Genomic DNA, 18,325 nt, shown 5'->3' with positions numbered 1-18,325 from the left:
TTTTCCTGTCTCAGCTTCCCAAGTAGCTGGGATTACATGCACCTGCCATCATAGCCAGCTAATTTTTGTATTTTTAGTAGAGACAGGGTTTCACCATATTGGCCAGGCTGGTCTCAAACTCCTGGACTCAAGTGATCCACCTGCCTCGGCCTCCCAAAGTGCTGGGATTACAGGTGTGAGCTACTGCGCCTGGCTGAGGCCACATATCTTACAGGATGGTTGTGACGATCTGTATTTCTCTCCAAGCACTTCCCACTGTTTGCCAAGTGGGCAAGGGCAGGGAGTTTGTCCTTTCGTTCCCTGCTGTCCTCCCACCTAGAACACTGCTTAGCACATAGCAAGCACTATGTCAATAAGTCAATACTTCTTTCTTTACTTGTATTTATTTATTTATTTTGAGATGGAGTCTCACTCTTTTGCCCAGGCTGGAGTGAAGTGGCTCTATCTCGGCTCACTGCAACCTCCGCCTCCTGGATTCAAGCAATTCTCCAGCCTCAGCCTCCCGAGTAGCTGGGATTACAGGCACACACCACCATGTCTGGCTAATTTTTGTATTTTTGGTAGAGATGGGGTTTCGCCATGTTGGCCAGGCTGGTCTCGAACTCCTGACCTCAGGTGATTCACCCGCATTGGCCGCCCAAAGTGTTAGGATTATAGGCATGAGCCACCACGCCCGGCCCAATATTTCTAACCTGCGGCTCAATATTTCTAACGTGAAAAAAACGCGAAGTATAAGGCAAAAGATCTTAACCCACAAGGTGAAATCAACAAATGTGAGTTTCTAGGCCGGGCGCGGTGGCTCAAGCCTGTAATCCCAGCACTTTGGGAGGCCGAGGCGGGTGGATCACGAGGTCAGGAGATCGAGACCATCCTGGCTAACATGGTGAAACCCCGTCTCTACTAAAAATACAAAAAACTAGCCGGGCGTGGTGGCGGGCGCCTGTAGTCCCAGCTACTCGGAGGCTGAGGCAGGAGAATGGCGTGAACCCGGGAGGCGGAGCTTGCAGTGAGCCGAAATCGCGCCACTGCACTCCAGCCTGGGTGACAAAGCGAGACTCCGTCTCAAAAAAAAAAAAAAAAAAAAAAAAAAAAAAAAAAAAAAAAAAAAAAAACAAAAAAAAAAAAAAAACAAAAAAACAAATGTGAGTTTCTTCTTCCTGCCATTTCCTAAGCCTTCCTCCCCACCTCCCTGACTCTTCAGTAATTCCCAGAGCAGCCAGCAACCAGCAGAACTCATCCCTGCAAGGACAACCTCAGCTGAGCTCTCTATCCTGCCCTGGCCCATGGCCAGCTCAGGGACCACTGAGCTCTCTATCCTGCCCAGTCCAGCCAGCTCAGGGACCACTTGGGTGTTTTCTGACTCACTCCAGTGTCTGGGGCCGACTTTATCTGGCTGGCTCTTCAGACACAATTGGGGTTACAGGAAATATCCTGGCTGGAAATGGGGTGAGGCAGATTAGATTGGCTGTCTACATGGCTGTCTGGCAAGTGTTTGATGACTGACCTATAAGCCACCTCAGTCAAGCCTTTGGTTCACTGTCTACGTGGCCAGGAAGGGAGTCAACAATATACTCTTCACCTCCGCCAGGGCCAGTTCTCCTGGATCCATGGCTCCAGGGATGGAGGATGCTGCAGGAGACACAGGCCTTGCTTCCCAGCTGAGGACTGTGGGTCATCTCAGGGCCATTTCACAGTCCCAGCATGCCCCAGCTCTCAGCTCTGCAAATACCAAGCAGCCTGCCTAGGCTTCCCCAGGTGATCAGCCCGGGGTGAGAGAGGAGAGGCCCAGCAAGCAGGACCCATGAGAAAGCCGCCTTCCTGGAGTTTGAGGCCCGCTCCCTCCTGCCCCTGCCTCTCTGTCCTGGACTCCTCCCTGCTCTGCCCCACTCCTGGGACCATGGCCATAGGGAGCTGTGTTTGGGTACAACGGCAACCCTGGGCCCAGACAGTGGGCAGGCTCACCTGGAGGGGATCACAGTAACATGGCAGGAAGTGAGTGAAAAGCTGCCCCAGAACCGCACCTCTGCCACCCATGTGACTGGGGTGCAGTTCTCCCTTACCTCCCTCAGGCAGCGGCTTGAGTTCCACAGGCACTCCCTACAGCCCCCTCTGCCACCTCTCTTCAGGCTTGGGGCCATGACACTTTCCCTTCCCCAGCCCTGCCAACCTGGTGGGGCACTGGGCTTCCCTCTCGCAGGGTCCTGGGGACAGGCCTACCCTCCATCTCATACCCACAGACAGACCCTTTTTTCCTCCAGGGCCTGGTTCTATAAGTTCACTGCAGATCTGAGCCATACCTGAGCAGATCTGGGATTGGGAACACACTCTCCTCCTGTGAAAGGCAGCCAAGGATTCCAACTTGGTGAAGGGGAGAGTAGGGCAGAGCCAGGCGGGACACAGACTGATCACCTGGAGAAAGTCGCCATCAGCAGCCTTGGCACAGGGGCAGGCCCAGCAGTGCCTTCTCCTGGATTTCCCCTGAGCAGGCCTCTGCCATGAGGGCACGCTTCCTTCTGCCTGTCCATGGCCCACAGCGAAGGACTGGTGCTCCTGCGGCGGGCTGCGGGGGGGCTGCTGACAGGACTGAAAACCTCAAGGTGAGTTTTGGGGCTTCATTACAATACTAGTTTCTGGTTGCTGCTGCAATAAATTACCACACACTTAGTGACTTAAAACAACACAAATTTATTCCCTTAAGAGTTCTAAAATCAGCCAGAATTCTAAAATCAGCCTCACTGAGCCAGTCCAGGTGGGAGCAGGGCTGGGGCCTTGCAGGGCTCTGTGGGAGAATGTGTTTCCTGGCTCTGAGGTGGCCTGGACTCCGCGGCTTGAGCTCCCCTCAACTCCAGTTTCCTGCTCCATCACTACACCTCCCACCTGCTCTCCCGTCACCTGCTCTGCTCTTATATGGACCCAGATGAGGACATCAAGCCTGCCTGGACAAGCCGGGACAATCTTCCCGACCAAAGATCCTTAACTTCATTACATCTGCAAAGCCCCTTTGGCCATATAAGGTAATTTTGACAGGTTCCTGGGATTAGGACATAGGTATCTTGGGGGCCCCTACCACAACCAGACTGCAAAACCATTACACCCTCCGGTATAATAGTTTTGGTGTTTCAATGACTGGGAGGAAAAGGGTTGGGATTTTTTGCTTTGGGATCCCTCTTAACCTTGTATTTTTAAGGTCTAGGACTCACTATCCCTCCCCTTCCAACCAGAGAAACTCACTGCAGTATCTCCTTGAAAGTCTGGTGACGTGTCTAAGTGCTGGTGAGAGGCACAGAACCAACTAAGGGCCCCACGCAGTCCCCATGGCCACAGGGTACCCGCCTAAGCCCACACCTGCTGACTGCAACAAGCCTGTGGCCAGGATGGAACGCAGAGAAGGGTTTGAGGCCTGGAAGGCGCCATGAAGGCCATGGGGCAAGTGAGGTCTGCTGGGACAGTGCAGGTCTGCGGAGCTGAAGTGCAGCTGCAGAGGCTGGTCTGGTGCTGCGGGAACTGGAAGAAGCTGGGAGCTGTGATCCCTGTCCACAGAGATGCTGGAGACTGTGGCTGGGAGTGGCTCTGAGGCCGTGGAAAGAGCATCTCTGCCCCATGGCATCTGTGGGTGAGGGCAAGGTCCTCACCAGACATGTGCAGCTCCAAGTCCCAGATGCTGCTGGGCTTTTTCTTGGTACTGAGACAGCAGTGGGGCAGGGTGGGGCAGTGACAGGAAGGCAGGGAGCCTCTCTTGCTACCTCTTCTCCATGCTCTGCATCTGCAGACTGAGGGAGGTGAAGCTGGCCAGGAGGTCAGTCACCTCATCCACCTGCAGGACGGGACAGAGGCTCTGTTATGGGACATGGGGTGTGCCAGGCTCCCGGGTCTCTTCCACAATCCCACAGGCACAGAACACAGGCACGGTCTCTCCTCCCAGGGTGTGTGGTGGCTTCTGACTATGCAGCAGCTGACCAAGGGTTAATCTTTGATACCAGGTGGCCTAGGGCTGTCCTAGAGGGCAGTGCCATGAACATACACTAGCCACTGGCAACTTCAAAGGAAGTGAACGAAGGCTTTGAAGCCTGCAACCCCACAATCACAGTCTCTTTCCCCCACTTTTTTTTTGGAGACAGGGCCTTGTTCTGTTTTTTTTTGTTGTTGTTGTTGCTTGTTTGTTTTTATAATTTTTGCCTTTTTCCACATGTTCTGATAGGGCCTTGCTTTGTCACTCAGGCTGGAGTTCAGTGGCAATCACAGCTCACTGCAGCCTTGAACTCCTGGCCTCAAGTGATCCTCCCACTTCAGCCTCCCACAGTGTTGGGATTACAGGTGTTAGCCTCTGCAGCTGGTCCCAGCTCACAGCCTCTTTCTGATACGAGTGTCTGGTGGCATCGGAGCAGGGTGGACTGGCCCTGAGGTTCCTGCCAGGCCCTGGGTCTGGGCCTGTGGCTGCAGCTCACCTGCTCTTTGGTACTGGTCATCTGCAGACGGGTGCAGAGGTCGTCCAGGCGTTCTCGCTGCTCATGTTGCCCTAGACGCTCCAGATACTCCCTCAGCATATGGATGATCTGGAACAAGAGGGTGAGCTGAGCTGCCTGGGTTCCCAGGGAGGCAGAGAGGCTGATGCTGCTTCCAGAAAGCACAGTGGAGCAGGCGCCAACTGGGGTCAGTGTGAACACCCAGGAGCTCTGGGGCCAGAGGCAGGTGTGTCTGTGGTTAAGGCAGCATCTGTCCAGTGCTGCCGTGGTGCCGTGGGCTCCACACAGGAGGGGTACTCACCTGCTTCACCTCCAGCCGCACAGCCTCCAGGCACTGGGCATGGCCCTCCTGCAGGATGTTCAGCTTCGACTTGGCCAGGTGCAGGGGTGTGCGGCCAGCTCGGTCCAGGGCGTCCACACGGGCCCCTGCAGGTACCAGCTAAGGTGAGCATTCTGGAGGTGAGTGGGGGAGAGAGAGGACAGAGAGGGGAAGAAACCACATACCTCCTCGTAGCAGTGTGGTGATGACAGGGACATGGTTGGTACAGGCCGCTGAGGAAGAAGAACAGAGACTTAAGAATCCAGGACTGGCCGGGCGTGGTGGCTCAAGCCTGTAATCCCAGCACTTTGGGAGGCCGAGATGGGCGGATCACGAGGTCAGGAGATTGAGACCATCCTGGCTAACACGGTGAAACCCCATGTCTACTAAAAAATACAAAAAACTAGCCGGGCGAGGTGGCGGGCGCCTATAGTCCCAGCTACTCGGGAGGCTGAGGCAGGAGAATCGCGTGAACCTGGGAGGCAGAGCTTGCAGTGAGCTGAGATCCGGCCACTGCACTCCAGCCTGGGCGACAGAGCAAGACTCCGTCTCAAAAAAAAAAAAAAAAAAAAAAAAAAAAAGAATCCAGGACCACCAGAGCCTGGCTCTGTGTGGCCACTGGAGGGAGCAGGGCTGTGTCTCCCAGATGCCTGTGCCAAGTTATGCCTATTGAGAAGGTATCGCCAAGGCAACAGCTGGGTAGGACTCGGCAGCCAAGTTCAACTCCCTCCCTGTACAGCAGAGGAAACTGAGGCCTGGAGATGGGATCTGCCTCACTGTGAGTCACAGTGCTGAGTGCTGCTGGGCTAGCCTAGGTTGCTAAATTGGCTCTGTCGAGGGCACAGCCAACTGCTAAATGACCCACGGGACACAGGCTGCCGGGGAGGGCAGCTCTGGGAGTGCAGGCCTAGGATCTTCCCTGACACTCACAGATACTGCTGGGAGCATGCAGGGCCCCAGGCTCTTCATCTAAAGAGCCTTTCTTTGCTGCAAATGAGTGGTCTTAGTGACTTCTGACATGCTTACCCAGGTGCAGTGGCGTGTTCCCCAGCCCATCTCGCTGGTTAGGATCAGCACCGTGGTCTAGGAGCAGCTGCACTGGAGACAGGCAAACCCAAGAGGAGCTGTCAGAGGCTTCCATTGCCTGGACCCTGAACCCCTAACCTCGCTAGAGAGACTGGCTCAGAGTAGGGGGCACGGAATGCAAGCATGGATGGCTATGTTACTTCATTCATTCACTCACTCACTCACTTACCAGAGTTCATGTGCAAGGCCTTGAGGGCCAGGAACTGAGGATTTGGGGAGGGCCTCTTGGCCTATGCAGGTGTAGGAATGAGACTTGAAGGGTTAAGTAAAGTTCTTCCAATAGCAGCTGCTCCTGGTGAAGGCTCTCCAGGGCATTTTCTGCTTCTCCCACAGCCAAGCACCATGGGGGGAATTAAGTCAATAAACGATGCTGAGCTCCATGGATAACCTCTCCCTCCTGGCACTCTTGGGGTCACCTCAGGGGTGGCTGTATTACCATCAGGGTCTACCAATACCCAGAGGGATGCATAGGCAGGTAGCTTGGCTCCCAGACATCATACAGGGAGGTCAGGCTGAGCCTCACACCGTATACACAAACTAATTCAAAAGGGACCATAGACCTAAGTGTGAAAGCTAAAACAGTCAGGCTTCTGGAAGAACATGAACATCTTGGGCAGGCAAAGATTTCTTAAATAGGTCACAAAAATACTAACCATAAGAAAGAAAAGGCCAGGCATGGGAGCTCAGGCTTGTAATCCCAGCACTTTGGAATGCTGAGGCAGGTGGATCATTTGAGCTCAGAAGTTCAAGACCAGCCTGGGATACATGGAGAAACCCTTTCTCTATACTAAAAATACAAAAATTAGCTGGGCATAGTGGTGACAGACCTGTAGTGCCAGCTACTTGGAAGGTTGAGGTGGGAGGGCGGCTTGAGCCCAGGAGGCGGAGGTTGCAGTCAGCCAAGATGTGCCATGCACTCCAGCCTAGGCAACAGAGCCAGACCCTGTCTCAAAAAAAAAAAGAAAAGAAATATTGATAAATTGGATTCATTAAAATTAAGAACATGGCCGGGCATGGTGGCTCATGCCTGTAATCCCAGAACTTCGGGAGGCCAAGGCAGCCGGGTCATCTGAGGTCAGGAGTTCGAGACCAGCCTGGCCAACATGGGGAAATCCCGTCTCTACTAAAAATAAAAAATTAGCTGAGTGTGGTAGCGTGCACCTGTAATCCCAGCTACTCAGGAGGCTGAGGTGGGAAAATAGCTTGAACCTGGGAAGCAGAGCTTGCAGTGAGCCGAGATTGCACCACTGCCCTCTAGCCTGGGCAACAGAGTGAGACTCTGTCTCAAATAAATAAATAAATAAATAAAAGTAGGGGCCGGGCACAGTGGCTCACGCCTGTAATCGCAGCACTTTGGGAGGCCAAGGTGGGCGGATCACGAGGTCAGAAGATCAAGATCATCCTGGCTAACACGGTGAAACCCCGTCTCTACTAAACAAAATACAAAAAATTAGCCGGGTGTGGTGGCAGGCGCCTGTAGTCCCAGCTACTCGGGAGGCTGAGGCAGGAGAATGGCGTGAACCCGGGAGGCGGAGCTTGCAGTGAGCCAAGATAGCACCACTGCATTCCAGCCTGGGCAACAGAGAGAGACTCCATCTCCAGAAAAAAAAAAAAAAAAAATTAGCTGGGCGTGGTGGTGTGCACCTGTAATCCCAGCTACTTGGGAGGCTGAGGCTGGAGGATTGTTTGAGCCTAGGAGATTGAGGCTGCAGTGGGCAGTGATCATGCCACTGCACGTAAGCCTGGATGACAGAGTGAGACTTTGTCTCAAAAAAAGACAGAAACCTTGTTTTTAAAAAAATGGACAGCAGATTTGAACATATAATTCATAAAAGAGGATGTAAAAATGGTCAATAATTGGACACAGGGAGGGGAACATCACATACCGGGGCCTGTCAGGGGGTGAGGGCCAAGGGGAGGGAGAGCATTAGGACAAATACCTAATGCATGAGGGGCTTAAAACCTAGATGACAGGTTGATGGGTGCAGCAAACCACCATGGCACATGTATATCTATGTAACAAACCTGCATGTTCTGCACATGCATCTTAGAACTTAAAGTTAGAAAAAAAACAAATGGACCTGGCGTGGTGGCTCACGCCTGTAATCCCAGTACTTTGGGAGGCCGAGACAGGCGGATCTCCTGAGGTCAGGAGTTTGTGACCAGCCTGGCCAACATGGTGAAACCCCGTCTCTACTAAAAATAAAAACATTTACTGGGTGTGGTGATGCGTGCCTGTAGTCCCAGCTACACGGGAGGCTGAGGCAGGAGAATTACTCGAACCCGGGAGGTGGAGGTTGCAGTGAGCTGAGATCACGCCACTGCACTCCAGCATGGGCGACAGGCAAGACTCCATCTCAAAAAAAAAAAAAAAAAAAAAAAAAGCCAATGAACACATGAAGAGGCACTCAACATTACTGGCCATCAGGGAAATGCAAATTAAACCACTATGAGACACCAAAAGGGCTAAGATTAAAGAGAGACAACAGCAAGCACTGGCAGGGACGTGGGGAAAGGTGGAACTCTCTTACACTGCTGGTGGGGAGTGGGAGTGTGTCAGTACATCCCCTTTGGGAAAAGGTTTAGTAGCACCTACCAAAGCTAACTACATGTGTAACCTAGTGACCCAACAATGCCATTCCTAGGTTTATAGAGGATACATGAGTGCTTACAGCCACAAATCACATATGCAAGAATGTTCACAATGCTCTACTCATAAAGCTAAAACCTGGAAACACCACAAATGTCTATCAACAGTAGAATGGATAAACGGGGTGTATCACAATGAAATGCAAACCAGCATAAGACAGTACAAACTACAGTCCACCCCCCTCCCTAACTGTGAGTTCTGTGTACACAGATTCAATGAACCCTGGACTCAGAACCCGAGGATATGGAGCGCCAACTTTAAGGGACTTGAGCATCCATGGAGTTTGGTATCTGAGTGGGGTCCTGGAACCAATTCCCTGAGGATACTGAGGGAACACTGTATTGATATAGGCAGTATTCATGGGTGAATCTCATGGAGATAACTTTGAGTAAAAGTATGCACAGGCCGGCTCAGTGGCTCATGCCTGTGATCCCAGCACTTTGGGAGGCCAAGGCGGGTGGATCACGAAGTCAGGAGTTCAAGACCAGCCTAGTCAACATGGTGAAACCCCATCTCTACTAAAAAATACAAAAAATTAACCAGGTGTGGCCGGGTGCGGTCGCTCACGCTTATAATCCCAGCACTCTGGGAGGCTGAGGCGGGCAGATCATGAAGTCAGTAGATCGAGACTATACCGGCTAATACAGTGAAACCCCGTCTCTACTAAAAACATACAAAAAATTATCCGGGCATGGTGGCAGGTGCCTATAGTCCCAGCTACTCAGGAGGCTGAGGTAGGAGAATGGTGTGAACCCGGGAGGCAGAGCTTGCAGTGAGCTGATATCTGATAACGCGCCACTGCACTCCAGTCTGGGCGACAGAGGGAGACTCTGTCTCAAAAAAATAAATAAATAAATAACATGTGGTGGCAGGCACCTATAATCCCAGCTACTCAGGAGGCCGAGGCAGGTGAATCACTTGATCCCAGGAGGCGGAGGTAGCAGTGATCCGAGACTGTGCCATTGCACTCCAGCCTGGGCGACAGAGCAAGACTCCATCTCAAAAAAAAAAAAAAAAAAAAAGACAAGAAAAGCTGTCCTGCTGCTGTGGTTGGCACTGAGTAAATGTTACCTGAATGTCTTAAAGGCCTGGGCCCTGGACTCTCCAGTGGTCTCTTAGTTGGAGACATCCCTTCACCCTCAGTCAATCATATCATCTCCCCCAGGTTTACCCTGCCCCAGTCTAGCAGTGCCAGTTCCACAGGCTAATGGAGGGAGAAGGGCAGGGCACTGCAGTGCCAAATCTTCCTTATATCCAGGACAACTGAGCATCCCAAGGCTGAGCAGACAGCAGCATCTCCCCGAAGGCCTGTGCAGAGATACTACTTGCCCAGCCCCACTCCCTCCTCCCTCCCTAGGACTCACCAATCTGGTCATTGCCATTGCAGGAGGCAAAGTGTAGAGCTGTGCGGCCCTTGTCATCAGCTGCACAGGGATCCGCGCCATCTTCCAGCAGCTGCTGCACTGACACCACCAAGACAGAGGGAGAAAGGGGGAGAAAGCGGCGATGTTAGCTAAGCTGCAGACTCGAGGGATGGAGAGGGAGGCTCAGGGGTACCTCTAGACAAGACATCGACAATGCATAGGAAAGCAGCCGTTCCTGGATGCTGGTCCCATGGGAACAAGCGACTTGTTCATCTGAGGGCATAACTGAGGGCCATGGATTCTGTGTGCTCAAACTACACGCCTAGTGATACATAGGAGGTTCTAGGCCCTCAGGGTCAGAAATTTTAGAGTCACAAGAATCCCTAGCATAGAGAGTGGCCCCCCTCCCTTGACCTCAGCTTGGATACACATCCATTCTGGCTGCAAACAGCTGCCCAAGCTATTGGCCTATGCTTTGTTCCCAGCAGGCAGCCATCCTCCGAGGATGCTGAAGGAAGACTGTACTGATACAGGTAGTATTCATGGGTGAATCTCATGGAGATAACTCTGAGTAAAAGTATCCACAGGCTGGGCGCAATGGCTCATGCCTGTAATCCCAGCACTTTGGGAGGCTGACGCAGGTGGATCACCTGAGGTCAGGAGTTCAAGACCAGCCTGGCCAACATGGTAAAACCCTGTCCCCACTGAAAAAATCCAAAAATTGGCCGGACATAATGGCAGGCGCCTGTAATCCCAGCTACTTGGGTAGCTGAGGCAGGAGAATCGCTTGAACCTAGGAGGAGGAGGTTGCAATAAGCCGAGAATGTGCCACTGCACTCTAGCCTAGGTGACAGAGTAAGATCCTGTCTCAAAAAAAAAAAAAGAAAGAAAGAAAAAAAGCAAATAAACAGAAATCCTGTAGCTAAAGAAGTCAATGGATGAAATAAAACATATAATAGCTTCAACAGCAGACTTGAACAAGCAGAAAAATGAACCTCTGAGCTTAAAACCAGGTCATTTGAAATTATATAGAGGAAAAAAGGATGAAAAAGGAGTACATTGCCAACAGCATGGGGCAGTGGAAAGACTGACTTGGGAGTACAAAGGCCTAGATTTGGGTCCCAGTTCACCAGCAAATGGAAATATCTGCCCTGCTAATTTCCAGAGCTGCTGTGATGAAAATAATGGATATGAAATTCCTTCTTTGAAAAGTAGGGAGGCACTATAAATGTGACGCATTATGTACTAATGTACATGTCCAGCTAAAATGGAGAAAATTGCTGCCAAATGCCATTTTAGAGCAGATGTTTTAGTCTCTTTCACCCAGCAAACCTCTCAAGGACTTGAGTCCTTTCAGATGAAGTCCCAACAGCTTCCTCTCCAGGAATCCAGCTGTCTCCTGAAGCTGAGTCAGCCCCTCCCACTTCCATACCCACTTAGTGACCTGTTCATCCTCTTCCTCTACTATTAACATCTTGTGCTATTTTAGGGGAATTGTTACCATACAATGAGCACCAGTCAGGCATTAGGTACCTGAATGCTGAACCCCTCAATGACCCAGCATGGTGTCAAGTGCATTTTACAGACCAGGACACGTCGGGTCAAAGACATTACAAAGGATGTAAGTTACATTAACCCAGATAACAGGAGGCAAAGCTGGAATATAAACCCATGTTTTTCTGGGTCCAAAATTTACACCTCTTCAATTAAACACTAACTTTACTTTTGTGTGTGTGCGCATGTTTTTGGAAATAATATCACATTACATCCTTCCTCTCCAACTATACTGTACTTTTTGTTTTGAGGTGGAGTCTCATTTTGTTGCCCAGGCTGGACTGCAGCGACACGATTTCGGCTCACTGCACCCTCCACCTCCCAGGTTCAAGTGATTCTTCTGCCTCAGCCTCCTAAGTAGCTGTGAATACAGGCACATGCCACCATGTCCAGCTGATTTTTGTGTTTTTAGTAAAGACAGGTTTTCACCATGTTGGCCAAGCTGGTCTGGACCTCCTGACCTTAAGAGATCTGCCCGCCTCAGCCTCCCAAAATGCTGGGAATACAGGCAAGCGTCACTGTGCCAGGCCTATACTGTATATTTCTTGTTTTATCTTTTTTTCTTTTTTTTTTTTTTTTGAGACGGAGTCTTGCTCTGTCGCCCAGGCTGGAGTGCAGTGGTGCGATCTCGGCTCACTGCAAGCTCCGCCTCCCAGGTTCACGCCATTCTCCTGCCTCAGCCTCCGGAGTAGCTGGGACTACAGGTGCCCGCCACCACGCCCGGCTAATTTTTTGTATTTTTAGTACAGACAGGGTTTCACCGTGTTAGCCAGGATGGTCTCGATCTCCTGACCTCATGATCCGCCCACCTCAGCCTCCCAAAGTGCTGGGATTACAGGCGTGAGCCACCGTGCCTGGCCTTGTTTTATCTTTATAACCTTGGTGTCAAACATAGTGTCATACAAGTAATATGTTTCACTAATGATGCAGACTGGCTGAATAAATGAATAAAAATGGCAAGAAAAAGCTGATGAGAGTCTGGGCACGGTGGCTCATGCTTGTAATCCCAGCACTTTGGGAGGCTGAGATGGGTCTATCACCTTGGGTCAGGAGTTTGAGACCAGCCTTGGCAACATGGCAAAACCCCGTTTCTACTAAAAGTACAAACATTAGCCAGGTGTGGTGGTGGACACCTGTAATCCCAGCTACTGGGGAGACTGAGGCAGTAGAATCGCTTGAGCCAGCGAGGCACAGGCTGCAGTGAGCCAAGATCGCACCACTGCACTCTATCTTGGGTGACAGAGCCAGACTCCATCTCAAAACAAAACAAAAAACCACGGGGCTGGGCACAGTGGTTCACGCTTGTAATCCCAGCACTTTGGGAGGCTGAGGCGGGCAGACCACCTGAGGTTGGGAGGTCAAGACCAGCCTGACCAACATGGAGAAACCCCTTCTCTACCAAAAATACAAAATTAGCTGGGTGTGGTGGTACATGCCTGTAATCCCAGCTACTTGGGAGGCTGAGGCAGGAGAATCGCTTGAACCTGGGAGGCAGAGGTTGCAGTGAGCCGAGATCGCCCCATTGTACTCCAGCCTGGGCAATAAGAGCAAAACTCTGTCTCCAAACAAACAAAAACAAAACAAAACAACAACAACAACAAAACGGGTAATCCCAGCACTTTGGGAGGCCGAGGTGGGTGAATCACTTGAGCCTAGGAGTTCAAGACCAGCCTGGACAACATAGTGAGACCTCATCTCTACCAAAAAAAAGGTTACGAAGACTATAAAAAATATTTATTTGTTTTTTGAGATGAAGTCTCGCTCTGTTGCCCAGGCTGGAGGGCAGTGGTGGGTCTCAGCTCATTGCAACCTCTGCCTCCCAGATTCAAGCAATTCTCATGTCTCAGCCTCCCAAGTAGCTGGGATTACAGGCGCCTGCCACCATGCCCAGCTAATTTTTGTATTTTTAGTAGAGATGGGGTTTCACCATATTGGTCAGGCTGGTCTTGAACTCCTGACCTCAGGTGATCCGCTCACTTCAGCCTCCCAAAGTGCTGGGATTACAAGTGTAAGCCACCGCACCTGGCCCGAAAAAATGTTTGTAATACACAAAAAATTATGCAGGCTACAACATGTGTATATAGCAGTTGGCAAGTTAGCCCATAAAGAAAATTCCAGTGTATAGGAAAAAAAGCCTTGAAGGATATTCAGCAAAATATTAACAGATTAGTTCCTTTGCGGACATCGATGTTTTTCTTATATATTTCTCTAATTTCCACAACACTTTTTTTTTTTAATGTTTTTGTTATTTTGTTATTTTTACTTTTTAAAACAGGGTCATGCTGTGTCACCCTGGCTGGAATGCAATGGCACGATCATAGCACACTGCAGCCTTGACCTTCTGTGCTCAAGCAATCCTCCCATCTCAGCCTAAGTAGCTGGAACTACAGGTGCATATCATCATGCCTGGCTAATTTTTTTGATTTTTTGTAGAGATAAAATATCTTGTTTTTTTTTTTTTTTTTTGAGACAAGAGTCTCGCTCTGTTGCCCAGGCTGGAGTGCAGTGGTGCGATCTCGGCTCATTGCAACCTCCCCCTCCCGGGTTCAATGATTCTTCTGCCTCAGCCTCCCAAGTAGCTGGGACTACAGGCACGCACCACTACACCCAGCTAATTTTTTTTGTATTTTTAGTAGAGACGGAGTTTCACCATATTGGCCAGGCTGATCTCGAACTCCTGACCTCCTGATCCACCCGCCTCGGCCCCCCAAAGTTCTGGGATTACAGGTGTGAGCCACCGCACCTGGCCCTGTAGAGATAAAATCTCTATACGGTGCACAGCGTAGTCTCGAACTCCTAGACTGAAGTCATCCTTCTGCCTCAGCCTCCCAAAGTATTGGGATTACAGGTGTGATCACGAGGTCAGGAAATCAAGACCATCCTGGCTAACACAGTGAAAACCTGTCTCTACTAAAAATACAAAAAATTAGCTGGGCATGGTGGCAGGCACCTGTAGTCCCAGTTACTCAGGAGACTGAGGCAGGAGAATGGCATGAACTTGGGAGGCAGAGCTTGCAGTGAACAGAGATCGCGCCACGGCACTCCAGCCTGGGCGACAGAGGGAGACTCCATCTCAAAATAAAATAAAATAAAATAAACTATACAAAAACCAAACAAACATTCACAGAGGGAACACAAAATGCTAACCATCAAAGTGAAGAGCAAAGATGCTAATCCTACAGTGTTTCATCATCAGAGTCCTGCAGGGACCTGTCAATCTAAGAGGCTCTGAATGAAAAATTACAGCATTGGCCGGGCGCGGTGGCTCAAGCCTGTAATCCCAGCACTTTGGGAGGCCGAGACGGGTGGATCACAAGGTCAGGAGATCGAGACCATCCTGGCTAACACGGCGAAACCCCGTCTCTACTAAAAACACAAAAAATTAGCCGGGCGAGGTGGCAGCGCCTGTGGTCCCAGCTACTTGGGAGGCTGAGGCAGGAGAATGGCGGGAACCCGGGAGGCGGAGCTTGCAGTGAGCTGAGATCTGGCCACTGCACTCCAGCCTGGGTGACAGAGCGAGACTCCGTCTCAAAAAAAAAAAAAAAAAAAAAAAAGAAAAATTACAGCATTGCTATCAAAATAATAAAACCACCTGATTCAAGACAAACTAGACTTTCTGTGGAAATACGAGTATAATTAAAATATTCTCTGGCTACACATTAGACATATTAAAAAAAAAGAATGCTTATTACATTTTCTTGAAAAGCAGTCTGGGTTGCTGCTTAAATACTGCAACATATTATAGTTCATGGAAAAAGAGACTGAAGTGAAGAGAGCTGAAAAACTCTCCAGCATCCGGGCCTGCTGACTACTGCTACACCAGGAGCAAGAAAACCAGCTCAAAACCTGTGGTGCGGCCGGGCGCGGTGGCTCAAGCCTGTAATCCCAGCACTTTGGGAGGCCGAGACGGGCGGATCACGAGGTCGGGAGATCGAGCCCATCCTGGCTAACACGGTGAAACCCCGTCTCTACTAAAAAAATACAAAAAACTAGCCGGGCGAGGTGGCGGGCGCCTGTAGTCCCAGCTACTCGGGAGGCTGAGGCAGGAGAATGGCGTGAACCCGGGAGGCGGAGCTTGCAGTGAACCGAGATCCGGCCACTGCACTCCAGCCTGGGCCACAGAGCGAGACTCCGTCTCAAAAAAAAAAAAAAACCTGTGGTGCAACACCTCAGCTCCCTATGCTAAACAATCCCCTCTCCACATCTGGTCTAAGTGGGCTCTCCTAACCCATGGCCTTCAACCAATGCTCACACTTCAGCTGCTGATCACAGCATCCTGCCACCAAAACAGAATGATTCCACTTGAGATAAGCAGAATAATGGCTCCCAAAGATGTCCACACCCTACTCCCTGAATTTGTGCATATGTTAACTTACATGGCAAAAAGGACTTTGTAGATTTGACCAAGGCTAAGGACCTTGAGATAAGGAGCTTATCCTAGATTATTCCAATCTAATTATGAGGTTTTTTTTGTTTTTTTTTTTTTTTTGACAGTCTCGCTCTGCTGCCCAGGCTCATTCATACAGTGGTACAAACAGAGCTCACTATAGCCTTGACTTCCCAGGCTCAAGCTATCCTCCCACCTCAGACACCCGAGTAGCTGGAACCACAGGTATGTGCCACCATACTTGGCTAATTTTAAAATTTTTTATAGGCTGGGCACTGTGGCTCACGCCTGTAACCCCAACACTTTGGGAGGTCAAAGCGGGCAGATCACAAGGTCAGGAGTTCAAGACCAGCCTGGCCAATATGGTGAAACCCCGTCTCTATTAAAAATACAAAAATTAGTCAGGCCTGGTGGTACACGCCTATAGTCCCAGCTACTCAGGAGGCTGAGACAGGAGAATTGCTTGAACCCGGATGTGGAGGTTGCAGTGAGCCAAGATCATACCATTGCACTCCAGCCTGGGCAACAGAGCAAGACTCCATTTCAAAAAAAGAAAAAAATTTTTTTTTTTTGTGGAGACAGGGTCTCACTATTTTGCCCAAGCTGGTCTTGAACTCCTGGTCTCAAGCAATCCTCCTGCTTCGGGTCCCATCATGCTGGGATTACAGACATGAGTCACTGTGCCCAACCACAAACTCTTAAAATCAGACAACTTGTCCCTGCTACTAGAACCAGCGACAGGTCAAAGTGAGAAGGACTCAGCCCACTGTTCCTGGCTTTGAAGATGGAGGAAGAGGCCAGCCATCAGCCAAGGAATGTGGACAGCCAGTAGAATCTGGAAAAGGCAGGAGACAGATTCTCCCTTAGAGCCTCCAGAAGGCAATGCAGTCCTGCCGTCATCTCTGTCTCAGCCTGGTGAGGCTTATGTTGGACTTTTGACCCACGAAACTGTATGATAATACATTTGTGGTTTTTAGGCCACTAAGTTTGTGGTTATTTGTTAAAACAGTCATAGAAGACGAATATACTACTTTTTCCTGATTCACAGAAAGAATTTTAAGTCAGTGGATAAAATTAAGTTTCTTACTGTATAAAGTGTCCTTGTACCTTTGATACTATTGACTAGTGAACACTGGAGAACAACAAAAACCAGACAGCGTGGTGTCCTTCTAGGAGCCCCACCATGCCTTTCAGATGCTCATGTAACTAAACAAGTTGAGAACCACCTGACCTGTAACTACCACAAGGTCTCACTGAGCATCTGAAGGTGGTGGCTCCGTGTAGATGATCACCTGGCAGCTAATGTTTTGGGGATTTTTTGTTTGTTTTTTTTGGTCTGAGACAGGGTCTCACTCTGTCGTCCAGATTGGAGTGCAGTGGCAAAATCGTAGCTCACTGAAGTCTCAAACTCCCAGACTCAAGCAATCTTCCCACTTCAGCCTCCTAAGTAGCTGAGACTACAGGAGCGAGTTACCACATCTGGCTAATTTTTTTTTTAACATTTACTTTTTTTTTTTTTTGAGACAGAGTCTCGCTGTGTCGCCCAGGCTGGAGTGCAGTGGCGCAATGTTAACTTACTGCAAGCTCTGCCTCCCAGGTTCACACCATTCTCCTGCCTCAGGCTTCCAAGTAGCTGGGACTACAGGCGCCCGCCACCATGCCCAGCGAATTTTTTGTATTTTTAGTAGAGACGGGGTTACACCATGTTAGCCAGGATGGTCTCGATCTCCTGACCTCGTGATCTGCCCGTTTCGGCCTCCCAAAGTGCTGGGATTACAGGTGTGAGCCACCACGCCCCGCCAACATTTACTTTTTGTAGAGACGGGGGTCTCCCTATGTTGTCCAGGCTGGTCTCGAACTCCTGAGCTCAAGTGATCCTCCTGCCTTACCCTCCCAAAGTGCTGGGATTACAGGCATGAGCCACCTCACCTGGCTGTGGCAGCTAAGTTGAGTATTCACTCCCATTAACCAGAAGTTCCAAAGTGAGTGCCTACTCTTTGCAGAGGACCATGCTGGCTGCCAGGGATACAAAAGTATACATGGTCTCCACCATCAAGGATTCCACAGGGTGGTAAATGCTATGACATCAGGAAGTTCAAAGTGACAGGGGAGCATGGGGAAAGTGAGTGTCTAAGCTAGACTTACCTTCAGCAAGATGACTGCACAGTCCGGCAATAAATATGTGAGCCTGGGCCGGGCGCGGTGGCTCAACCCTGTAATCCCAGCACTTTGGGAGGCCGAGGCGGGTGGATCACGAGGTCAGGAGATCGAGACCATCCTGGCTAACATGGTGAAACCCCGTCTCTACTAAAAATACAAAAAACTAGCCGGGCGTGGTGGCGGGCGCCTGTAGTCCCAGCTACTCGGAGGCTGAGGCAGGAGAATGGCATAAACCCGGGAGGCGGAGCTTGCAGTGAGCCGAGATCGCGCCACTGCACTCCAGCCTGGGTGACACAGCGAGACTCCGTCTCAAAAAAAAAAAAAAAAAAAAAAAAAAAAAAA

The 18,325-nt window shown here is 50.3% G+C and overlaps 1 protein-coding gene across 4 annotated transcripts in view; it reads right to left on the bottom strand.

The window, feature by feature from the left end:
• Nucleotides 1-2,664: 2,664 nt before the first annotated feature.
• Nucleotides 2,665-18,325, bottom strand: part of ANKRD54 (ankyrin repeat domain 54) — a 25,929-nt gene continuing 10,268 nt past the window's right edge. For 2 of the 4 annotated variants that reach the window (XM_025398916.1, XM_025398917.1), the window contains exons 3-8: nt 9,883-9,976; nt 5,809-5,880; nt 4,968-5,015; nt 4,765-4,889; nt 4,446-4,553; nt 2,665-3,814 (exon numbers count right to left, since the gene is read on the bottom strand). In XM_025398916.1, coding sequence (XP_025254701.1) covers nt 3,740-3,814; nt 4,446-4,553; nt 4,765-4,889; nt 4,968-5,015; nt 5,809-5,880; nt 9,883-9,976 — 522 coding nt within the window. In that variant the 3' untranslated portion in view covers nt 2,665-3,739. Of the gene's footprint in view, nt 3,815-4,445; nt 4,554-4,764; nt 4,890-4,967; nt 5,016-5,808; nt 5,881-9,882; nt 9,982-18,325 lie in introns of all 4 variants that reach the window. The other 2 variants (XM_025398913.1, XM_025398915.1) reach the window with 2 other exon arrangements.

Source organism: Theropithecus gelada, chromosome 10 (genome assembly GCF_003255815.1).
Source record: "Theropithecus gelada isolate Dixy chromosome 10, Tgel_1.0, whole genome shotgun sequence".
NCBI classification, from domain to species: domain Eukaryota; kingdom Metazoa; phylum Chordata; class Mammalia; order Primates; family Cercopithecidae; genus Theropithecus; species Theropithecus gelada.
The sequence above is the reverse complement of the archived record's forward strand: the minus strand, read 5'-3'. Positions and strand labels throughout refer to the sequence as shown.